Source organism: Erinaceus europaeus, chromosome 17 (assembly GCF_950295315.1).
Source record: "Erinaceus europaeus chromosome 17, mEriEur2.1, whole genome shotgun sequence".
Lineage (NCBI taxonomy): Eukaryota > Metazoa > Chordata > Mammalia > Eulipotyphla > Erinaceidae > Erinaceus > Erinaceus europaeus.
In genome coordinates, this window is record NC_080178.1 from 24,961,704 (window position 1) to 24,973,917 (window position 12,214).

General features: G+C 40.2%; 1 protein-coding gene across 1 annotated transcript; it reads right to left on the reverse strand.

The window, feature by feature from the left end:
- Window positions 1-8,666: 8,666 nt before the first annotated feature.
- On the reverse strand, window positions 8,667-11,795 carry RAG1 (recombination activating 1). The gene has a single exon (XM_007521831.1). It carries the CDS (start codon window positions 11,793-11,795, stop codon window positions 8,667-8,669), a length of 3,129 nt encoding a protein of 1,042 aa, XP_007521893.1.
- Between the last annotated feature and the right edge of the window lie 419 nt (window positions 11,796-12,214).

Below are 12,214 nucleotides of genomic sequence, written 5' to 3' on the forward strand. Positions count from 1 at the left end.
CAAAAGCCATGACACCTGGGGTGCAGAAAAACAGAGTTTATTCAACATTATTTATACACCTGGCCCCCATTTGGGAGCTAATCTCTTCCCTGACCCAGCTTTCTGGTCCTTTTTCCAGTCATGATATCATCTCAATAACTTGGGTCCACCTGCATATCAGATCTCAGGCCCAGAAAACAAACAAACAAACAAACAACAACAACAAAAAAAACACTAGTATAGTCAAGGTTCCTTTGGAATATAACTAAAATAGGACTACTAACTATCTACAAAACGGAAACCCCCAACTCTTCATCTGAACTATTCCAGCCTTTAGGTTCATGATTAGTCAACAATTTGTTTGGCTTCATATGTTAACTCTTATTTCAGCCACCAGGTTCCACATGCTATTGTGATGCCAACCGGACTTCCCCGGGCAGACGACCCTACCAATATGTCCTGGAGCCCTGCTTCCCCAGCGCCCTGCCCCACTAGAAAAGAGAGAGACAGGTTGGGAGTATGGATAGACCTGTCGACATCCATGTTCAGCAGGGAAGCAATTACAGAAGCCTTCTGCATCCCATAATGACTCTGGGTCCATACTCCCAGAGGGTTAAAGAATAGGAAAGCTATCAGGAGAGGGGATGGGATACAGAATTCTGGTGGTGGGAATTGTGTGGAGTTACACCCCTCTTATCTTATGGTTTTTGCCAGTGTTTCCTTTTTTTAATTTTTTTTTATTTTCCCTTTTGTTGTATTTTTATTGTTGTTGTAGTTATTGTTGTTATGATGTCGTCGTTGTTAGATAGAACAGACAGAGAGAAATGGAGAGAGATGGGGAAGACAGAGAGGAGGAGAGAAAGATAGACAACTGCAGACCTGCTTCACTGCCTGTGAAGCGACTCCTCTGCAGGTGGGAAGCCTGGAGCTCCAACCGGGATTCTTATGCAGGTCCTTGCACTCTGCGCCACGTGTGCTTAACTCGCTGCACTACCACCTGACTCCCAGCGTTTCTTTTTTATAAATAAAAATTTTAAAAAAAACACAGAATTTATTGGCACCTACTCATAACTAGCTCATGCTACAAGTTCTGGTCCCCAAATCTCAGCAGAGTTTCTTTTTTGTAATAAAACAGTTGACCAAGAAAGGTTGGCTTATGAGTCACAGTTGGGTATGGAAGGACTAGAAGATGGGCAGAGGTAGTAAAAGGCTTAAAGCTCTCAGGGCCATACAAACACCAAAAGATGGAAGGTGATTAATTGGAATTTATAGATGACCCCTGAAAACCTGGTACCAATATTTGCAATTATTTTTACACGTTATTTCAACATGTACTGGAGTGGTTCTTTGTTGTCTTTCACTATCTCATGTGAAACTACACACACATATAATTTCAAATGATACACATTACTTGAAATAAACACATCTTTAAAAGAATCTAGAAAAAGCAGCTTGATGTGTCACTCAAAACTTCAAGCAATACCTATAAAGAGGGGAGTGTGTGTGTGTGTGTGTGTGTGTGTGTGTGTGTGTGTATGTGTGTAAGATAACAAAATTCCCAGTTCTAAACCCTTCTTCTTCTTCTAGCGTTTGCCCTTCTTACGTAGCCAGTCAACAGCGTCAGGCTGAGCCTGATGTCTGCTTGTTGCTGGCTTTGAAAGTGACTGGGATCCATGTGGATTCAGTTGGCTAGGAAGGATCGTCAGTTTCCCCAATAAATGGATACTCACGGGATGCACCACGAGAAGGTCGATCCAATGCATTCTAAACCCTGAAGAAGTGTGAATGTAGCATTATAGAAAAAAAATATTTGGTCTTTGCTCCTGCTTTGTAGGTCACAGAACTCTTAAAATCTTTGAAATCTCCTGAGTGGTAAGCATGATAGTGGTATATTTTGCTCTAAGGAGGTGACTCTTGACAGGTCCATACATAGAGCTTCAAGACGGGAACAGGTGGCATGGGAAGTGACTCAATGGGAAGGACTTGCATGTGTGATGGCATTTCATATGCCAGAGCTGAGATCTCTTCTTTCTCTATCCATTTCCTCTCTCTCTCTCCTTCTCTTTTTCCTATTCACTCATAATATAAATCTTAGAAAGAAAAAAAATATATGGGAACTGTTCACCAAAAAAGACCAAGTCTAGATTGGAAGCTTGGCACTTTCAGTTCTGCCACCAGCTCCAACTTGCAATTAGCAAGAAAGATTAGAGATTGAGTTTAATTACTAATGGCAAATGATATAATAACTTATGCCTACACTATAAAACTTCTGTAAAAGTCCCTAAACCCCATGTTCTTGAATTTAGCCTTTAATCTGTGTAGTCTTGGATAACTTTGTGCAAATAAGGAGTCCAATGGAACAACGACCAGTTGGTATCCTAGAATTGAAGAGCTGGTTGCACTAAGAGGAAAAACTCCACTGAACTTGAAGGGAATAACAGAGAGATAGCTACTAAGTTGATACTACCATGGAACCTCCCTTCATCTCCTCTGACCTAATGCTGGGTATCCTCACTTGAGGGAGTGAAACCTGTACATTAGCAGGCAGGGTATAACTGTGCCCAAAAAGTGCTTGGAATTGCTACTTCATATGCAAAACCTTTCTCAATCTTGGACAAATACTGTCACATGCAGTCTCTTCCAAAAGCATCCCAAATGCACACCCTTTTCTTGGCATAACAGAGACTGCAAACTCATTAATGGTTTCCGTTAGCGCCTAGGGCAGGCAGGACTCAAAGGCTTTGCCCAAAGCACTGCCTCACAGCCAGTGTCTGATCCTCCAGATTCACAGCCCTGCCCTCACCTTTGTTCAATCTACTCTACCCACTAGGACCTTATTCCAGCTCCTCTCTGTGTTGATTGTTCTCCCATCTCAGTATTCCCAAGCTCTATTGCCCTCTGGCCTGCCCTCACTCCAACCATTTCCTTAGTGTATGCTTAGTTTTCATCTTTCTGTAGACTTTCTCTGGCTTAAGTTCCACAATCCTATTGTACTTTCTCTGGCTTAAGTTCCACAATCCTATTGTACTTTGACTGCATCAAGTACTTCTGTTTCTTTTTTTTTTTTTCCTTTTTTTTAATTGGGGAATTAATGTTTTACATTCAACAGTAAGTACAATAGTTTGTACATGCCTAACATTCCCCAGTTTCCCATATAACAATACAACCCCCACTAGGTCCCCTGAATGCTTCTTGGACCTGTACTTCTCTTTCATGAGTGAGTTAGTCATGCATTTATCAGATTTACTGTTGATTTAGTGTTTGCCTCTCCTTAACTATGTGTTCAGAAATCCTCACTATTCCATCTCCTTCCTGTGCCAGGCACACATTGTCTGTTCATTGAAGTTATCCTGTAAACATTTATTTAAAATATAGATTGAGGAGGTGTCTAAGTGCTAGAGTGGCAGAACTTGCATACAAGAGGTCTGAGTTTGACCCATGGCACTGAATATGTTGGAGTGACACTCTGGTTATCTCTCTTATGAAATTAATCCACTTAAAAATAAAGCTGGAGTAGTTAGAAGAAGTATAAGTAATGAAACAGAATTTAGTTGGACCTAAAAGGTAAAGAGATGAGGGGCCGGGTGGTGGTACACCTGGTTTGGCACATGTTACAATGCACAAGGGCCTGGGTTCAAGCCCATGGTCCCCACTTGCAGGGGGACAGCTTTGCCATTGGTGAAACAGTGCTGTAGATGTCTCTCTCCCTTCCCTCTCAATTTCTGACAGTTTCTATGCAATAAATGAATAAAAAGATAATAATATATTTTTTAAAAAAGTAAAGAGATAGTACATGTATTCACCAAGGCAGGGTAAATATTCAAATACTTGGTGGAAGGGCAAAAACTTACATTTGTAAGATGAACAAACAAGTTCTAAGGATCTTACTCATAACATGATGGCTATAACTAATAATACTGGATTGTATATTTGAAATATTTTAAGAATGTTTATTGTAAGTGACCCCACCACACACACAGAAAGTAAATATATGGCAGGGGTAGATAGCATAATGGTTATGCAAACAGACTGTCATGCCTGAGGCTCCAAAGTCCCAGGTTCAATCCCCTGCACCACCATAAGCCAGAGCTGAGCAGTGCTCTCTTAAAAAGAAGAAGGAAGAGGAGGAGGAGAAGAAGGAGAAGAGAAGAAAGAAAGTACACATATGAAGTGATGGATGTGTTAATTAACTTGATTGCTTTTTACACTTTAAAACTGTTCATTTGTGTTTGTTAATTATTCCTCAATAAATTGGAGTTTGGAAGAACTAAAACACGGCAAGTACTATACTAGTAAAATGATATGAGAGAGGAAGTTATCGGTACTAGAAGAGCTCCTTGCTGTGCCCAGATTTAATCTGTTAAGCAGTAGGCTGTGGGTTTCTGAAGGATGAGGGATGAGATAGGACTTCTTGGGGCTTTCGGAACACAGGCTACTTACCTACAAGAAGAAACATATTGCAATAGTTTAGAAACTGGTATTGCTGCACAGAGGTGGGCAAACTGAGTTTCAGTTCCAAGCAGCAGGGAGTTGAGAAGTGTCTGTCAGAGGTGCTGCTGAGATATTTGAAAATTCATGGATGATAAGGAGATTACTGAGTAGTGCACTGGGGAAAATGAACAGAGCTCTAGAGGAAGTTGTGAAATGTGATTTTGCTATTTTGCGGGGATAGATAAATTCTAGCAACCTCCTATGTGACATGGAGTTAATAATAGTAGTACCAGTTTCAAAAGGATCAAATGATTAAATATTTGCAAAATGCTTACCACCAATAATGTATTTGGTAAATGGTAGTTCTTGTTGTTGCGGCTGTTGTTATTATTGTTAGGAAAAGTCCTTGGTGAAGGAACTTGGGTACTAGATCAGTCCTGTTAAGGTCTGTGTGACCCAGGTCAAGTCACCTCTCTGACCAATATCTTGAGTATTATGAATATGTGACTTTTCTGGACAACAAGTTCATATTTTCATTAGGTTCTCAAAAAAAGTAAAAAATCACTGATATTTAAATTCTACTTTTTATTTTATTTTATTTTATTTTATTTTTACCAGAGCACTGCTCAGGTCTGTTTATGACCTGGACTTTGTAACTTCAAGCAAGAGAGTCTCTTTACATGACCATTATTCTATCTCCTCCCACCCACTCAAATTCTACATTTTAAAAAGGCTATTTACTTACCCCATGTATCCAAAACTAAAATGTCTCATCTTATTTTAGAGTAAATTAGATTTGTTATCACTGTTTTGTTACCTTTTCTTCCAAAGGCAAATTTGTATCGCATGTTCCTCAAAAGAGAATGGATTGCTTCATGTTTTAAAATATTGCATGCAATATTATGATAAGAATAAAAATCACAAATACCCACTATTTCCAAATTTTAACCTTTTATTTCAAATACTTAAACATACAGTTTTTAACAATAACCATAATATTAACAAAGAACAGAAATATTAAAGAATAAAAGTAAGCATTAAAGCATATAATCCACTTAATTAAAAACACTGATTTGCAAATACAAGTCCCAGTATCAAATAAATTCATTGCATTCTGGTACTTGAACTCTCCCTTCACAGACAAAATAAGGCTGTTGGAATCCATTAAACAAATAGTATGATTATTTATAGGAAAATAAAGTGAAGTGCAATTGCACAAAAAGAAAAGTTTTACCAAAAATGAATTCTGAGGTATATTTATGTAGATAACTGTAGTTAAAAGGAAAAAAAAAAAAATAAAAGAGTAACAAAACACCCACTTTTATTTAAAAGCACATAGTATTGAAAGAATAAACCCTCTCTCATACAATAACTGGACGTGATACAATCTGCAATCAAAAATCATTTGCACCTAAATGAAGATTCCTTTCTCCCAGCTGCCTATAGTGCTTATAAATTCTGCCCCCTAGCTGTGTGGAATTTGAATGCTGTTGGATATAATGCAAAACCCACACTTACCCAAGAAAAGACTTTATCTTCATGTATATTTTGTGAAAACAAATTGAGGAAAAGCTAAATTCTAATTTACCTGGAAGGAAAAGACATCTTTTCTTCCTACTCTTGCTTTTCAGTGTATGTTTATTAATCCCAGTGCACTTTTTGATCTCACTCCAACCATTCATCAATTTTCATCAGCCATTATCACTATTCCCTGCAGTGTAGCTTTCTGGTTTAGCAAGAAAACTTGTAGAATTGGGTTTCATGTAAGAAAAATGTATTGCACCTCTAAAGTCTCAGTCTATACTTAAAAAAAAAAAAAAGAGGAAAAAAAGAAAGAAAAAATCCATTCAGTGTAGTGAATTTCCCTGAAGTATGTGACTGCATTTACAATGGGCATTATCAGAAATAAAGCTAGAGCGTAAAACCTGGGTCTGGGATATTGCAGCCTTAACAATGAGGACAAAAACCACCAAAGGCAGCATTTCTACATATTGAAATTCCTGAAGCCAGATGTTCTTGGGGGTTATCAAAATGTGATCTGATTAAGGGGTTCTTGGGAAGGCTGTGTTATAAATCACACTGCTAGTCACATGAATTCAAAATAGTTCCTATAATGTTAGAAAAGGGGAATTTAAAACTGGAAAGTATTTACAGTGCCACCAATTGAGTAGCAGAGCAGAAACTGGAAAAAAAAAATCTACAACCTAATGCTAGCTTGCTTCAGGGAACAGGATGATTACATGAATTTAGCTGTTTATTATTGCAGAGACATGCTTGTAAGGATTAAAGGAGATGAAAGGAAAGGGTGATTAAAACTGCATTAATTTATAAAATGCAAAACTAAGATTTCAAGAAAAGGTGATTTTAGAGTAGGTATAAAAATCATTTGACAAGTAAATTAAAAATGTCTTGATATCACATATATGTATGTGTGTATGTATATATATGTATATATATTATATAAAACAAGGAAACTGCTATATTTTTAATGGAAAATACTGGGGTTTATTCCTACAAAAATACCAAATGAATAACAGTTAAGATGATGACACCGATACATGTTTGACAACTAAATTACAAAGCTCTTTGATATACTGTGCATTAAAAGTAGCAATTATAGCCAATAAGATCAAAGGAAGAAACAAAAAACCTAATTAATACTAACATATCATTATGAATCACTAGCATGTAAAATCTCACACCTGCTCTAAATTACCAGCAATTGACAAATCATAAGGCAGAAATTAATTTCCAAATAACTGGAACACCAGTGTCTTGGGGTGTTTCCTAGGAGCCCTAGAATTACCTTCTTACATCAAAATGCCCCAAAACACATCACTGACTTAAAAACAAACTCATTTTTGCCAACAATAAATATAATTCTAAAGTTATAAAATGTACTGATTGGTTGTGGGTCATAATTATCATACCAATTTATTTTAAAAGTGTATGCTCAAGTCTTTTGTGGTAGAAAGAACACAAAATTTAGAGACAAATTCTAGATCAGGTATTTATAAGCCTATAACTTGAGTTTATCAAGTAACTCACCATTAAGAGGGGATGATAATAGTACCTAGTCCACAAAGTTATTATGAGGAAAAATGAGACAAAAGAATGTAAGGGCATTCCAAAGTGAGAAAACATACTACAAATATTAACTATCTCCCAGGCTATGATACATAGTCTTAATATGGAGGGCAAAGATAACCTGCCACTGAAAGAAAAATTGTAATGTAATGAGAGTAAACTCGCCCTAAAACTAGAAAAAAGTAACCAAGGGCAGACAGAAGGATTCCACAAAATCTGCATTTAGTAAAACTGAATCAGGTTACATGTGAAGAAAACCTGGCTGAAATTTCCAGCAAGAGGATAAATCTGTTTTTAAAACAGTGAGTACACTCAGAATGCAAAAGCCCTGTGGCTTTGAAATTAGATGGAAAAGCTTTTGGAGACTGTAAATTAATTGAAATTATAATGTGGAAATAAAAAGCCACACTTGGCTACTGATAGCTAAGTAAATGCACTGTCAGAAGATTTAATAAGTAGCTGTAGCTAACAGCTGTATTTTTCTAACTTCATTATTGAGAAATCCATGGCAACAAATGACCTCTTAAACTCTTTAAGTTCCAACAAAGACTTCATTTAAGCCTAGAAAAGGACTTAAAAAAAAAAAACAAAAACCTTTCTGGATGTTGGGTACATCTACATAAATGTACCAAATGAGAAAATGCTTTGCAAAGGTCATTGTATGACACAAATATAGAATGCTATTATTAGAGCAATCTGAAAAGTTCCTTTGACTCTTATAGAATAAACCAGTAAGATTTGTAAAATACAATAAAAATTAAATAGAAAACACACTGCAATACAAACTACAATAAATCAAGGGAAACAATGCAAACCACAAGACAAATTCCTTTCCTGATTTCACTGCTGTTCTCTGATTTTCATGTCACTCAGTTATACACACACCTAGCCTTATTCATCTCTAGTCCTCTGCAGTTACTCCTGTTCTGACTTATTGAGCTTCAAATAACTGATTTCTCCTGTTGCTTTTCTGAACTCCCTAAACAGCTCAAGCAATCAGCTCATCAGTTAACCCATTTGTGGCATGGTTTCAGCATCTGTGGCCTCCCCAGGAAACCACTGCTTGAGCAGTGAAGCCCCACACACAGAAGTGAAGGGTGCTAGGAGAAGGCTTTAATGTATCCCAGAGGAAAACTCTTGCAAAATCAACTCAAAAGTGGCTTCCTTGTTTAAAATTCCATTGAATCTTGAGTTTCCAAAGAGTCCTCTATGCCTAATGGATCCCCTATGCTTGCCTGCAAGTCTGCAGTAAACCCAGGGTTTTTTAATGCATTATGAGCATTCATAAACTTCTGTAGATATTTGGAGGTATACAGCCAGTGATGTTTCAAGACATCTTCCATTTCATAGCACTTGGACTGCCTGGCATTCATTTTCCGGAAGCGCCTGAACAGTTTGTTACCAGATTCATTTCCCTCACTAGCCCATGCCCCAATGGAGCCATCCCTCTCAATAATTTCAGGAACGTGTGCCAGCGTTTTGTGAAAATAGTTGGTAATTTTACCCTCATATCTGTATTTGAATTTGGTGGAGAGGAGCTCAGCAAAACGCTGTGAGTTGAAACTATACTGGCAGAGGGATTCTGAGCACTCTTTGGCAGGGCATGATGACCGCCACACAGGCTTCATCTTCAAATAAAGGTCCATCAGCTCCCTCAGAGCTTCATGCCTCTCCTCTGAGGGGATTAACTCACAGACTGCTTCGACAGTCTCTTTGGTCATGAGCTTCCTGGCAAAATTACCATTCATTCTCATGATTGGCTTCAGGTTCATCTTCTTCCGGAGATGCTTGTCCAGTGTAGCCTGCCATCTTTTCCTTTCCTCTTTGGAGGCATTGGGGTTCTTATACACCTCCCCTATCTCTAGCTGAAAAATTTTGTAGAACTCAGCTGCATTACCAATGTCACAGTGCAGTGCATCTATGGAAGGGACAGTCTCAATGAAGGGTTTTGCTGAGACTCCTTTCACCCGATCCCTCAGTTCTTCCACAGACTCATGGTATGGATTGGAACGCCAGACCTCATAGCGCTCCAGGTTCTCAGTGTGACTCCTGGTGATGGAGTGGAAGACAAGATTTTGAGAGGCTTCCAGGCGAGTGGCATCACAAAGAGTACAGATGTAGACTGAGCCAGAGGCCTCAAGGCCTTCCACTTCCCTGACAAGTTTCTCATCATACCCAGTGCCCCTGAAGATGAACTTAAATGTACGGAGGATGCCTCCCATCTCCAGCATTAATTCACTGCTCTTCATGGCCTCCCTCTCAGCAATGAGAGGGCTCAGGATGGCAGTCAGGGTCTCATGGTCAGACTCATCTGCCAGCATGAGGCACAAAGGCTTGCAGCACAGTTCAGAGTTGGGTTTGGCTTCCTCAAACACCTTTACATTCTGAGATCCATGTGCTAGGGTGATTTTCATGACAGTGAAGGAAAAACGAACTGCCTTTTCTGGAACGGCTGGCCCATTGCCGTGCTTCTCGCTCACATCACCCATTCCATCACAAGATTCCTTCACTACTACAGTGAAGGGGCCACTCAAGTAGTCATCCAAGTCTTGGGCCCTCATGCCTTCCAAGATGTTCTCCTCCATGTCCATCAGTGCAGACACCAAAGCTGAATCATAGCGGAACCTCTTGGCAATGGTGTCCACTGGGTAGTCATCCACAGAGGAGGACAGTCCAGACAGACCATCGATAATGCCCACGTCAGTGCTGGAAGACACATTCTTCAGCGGTGGCTGCCACTCAAACGGGTGGTAGCCTGGCAGCAGGACCTTCTCAGCATTCCGCAGAGCATGCAGAGGCTGAAAAATCTGCCTCCCTGTGATAGCTTTCACCGTTCTGTACATCTTGTGGTACTGACTACAGCTGAGGAAGGTGTTGATACGGATTGCCAAGCAGACAGCAGCCTGCAGACCCGAGCCTCGCCCCTGCATCATGGCCTCCAGCTCATCCGCCTGTCTGTGCTCATTCCTTGCGCGAAGTGCCAGTAGAAACAAGGTCAGGCACACAGATTTCACATCTCCACCTTCCTCTTTATCAGCAAAAGCTTTGACTTGCATCTTGAGCTCCCTCAGGCGGTGCTTCTGAGCCCTCCGGGTCAGGGACAGGAGATGCTGTCGGGGCCGCCCCCCTTTGTTAATATGCACAAGGGTCTCTTTTGACTCCTTGTGACTGGAGACATGGTGATTGTACTTTTCCAAGCTGACCTCCTCATTGCACCCTTTGGCTGGGCATTTCACCAGCAGGGAATTCAAGATGCTCAGGAAGGACTTCACTGGACTCTCCAGGTCAGTAGGGAAGCAGGCATATCTGCAGGAGGGACAGTAGCTGCCCATGACTTTGAGGCACCTGAGAATGCAGATCCTGCAGAACACATGCTTGCAGCTGGTCTGCACGGGGTCAGTCAGAATGTGTCCACAAATCTGGCAGGAGACAGATTTTACAAAATGGGCTGGGAAGTCGACGGCAAGAAGGTTGGTGCTAAGATGAATCTTACTGCAGTTGGTGATCTTCTTCATCGCTTTCTTACTGCTGATCTTTGCCTGATTTCGTTTCTTACGTTGATGGATTTGTCTTGCCTGATCAACCACACTTTTGAGTCTTTTGCTGAGTTGTCCATTTGACTGCTGACTCTTTCTCTTGAGGCCCCGACTAGAGGCGTGACAGATATCACAGGATGATGTGTGAGGGTGCCATTCTATGTTTGCATTCCTTGGGAAGTACACCTCACATGGGGCACTGCTAAACTTCCTCTGCATGATTCTCCAGCAGTTATGGCAGAACTCAGTGGGGTGGATGGAGTCAACATCTGTCTTCACATCGATCCGAAAAACCTTGGCTATGAGGTCTGGCCAGGAAGTGACTCTCTTTTCCTTCTTTCGTAAAAGGCCTTGGGTTTTGCTGTCCACAGGCCCATGGACTGGATATCGCCTGTGGTGTCCTGCAGCTTTGAAAGGATTTCCACAGATGCGGCAGAGCTGTCGAAGACTGGCTTGGTGAATGACTTTGTCTCTTGCTTTCACAGCATCATGGGAATGCTTCAGAAATTTAGGGTGGGGCTTCAGTGTTGACTGAGACAGGACTGGCTTCTCACTACCAGCCTCATCCAGAACTGCTGAAGATTGCTCAAGAGAGGGTGTCTCCTCAGAGGAATCTTTCTTTTCCATTGGAGCTTCAGGTGCCTTCTCAAAGGATCGCACCCTGAAGAGCTTAAATTTCCATTCTGAAAATTTCATATGTGGGTGCTGGATTTCCTCTGGGACAGAACTGGGTCCCAGGGTGGATGGCAAGGAGACAGCCATGCTGGCTGAGATACCTGTGAAAAAAGAAGACAAGTTAATTTAGTGTGAATAAAAGAACTCCAATGTATATATATCTACTAGAATAAAAAGCAGTTTTAATTTGACCATTAAACACTATAGTCTTTTTTTAAAAGAAATTTTGTTTGCTTATCCTGCACTGAAAAAGGAACACCTAACTTTATAAGACGGACTTTTAAGGGTGGAGGAAGATAGTTTAATGGTTATGCAAAAAGACTCACGCCTGAGGCAATGGTTATGCAAAGAGACTCATGCCTGAGGCTCCCAATGGACTCCTAGCATATGAAAACAAGGAATCCAGCACACAAACAGAAAAGAGGAGACTATATGATGCTATATTAGCAAAGAGTAGACTATATTAGTAAGGGGGGTGAGGGGAATGATTTGAGAAATTGATCTCC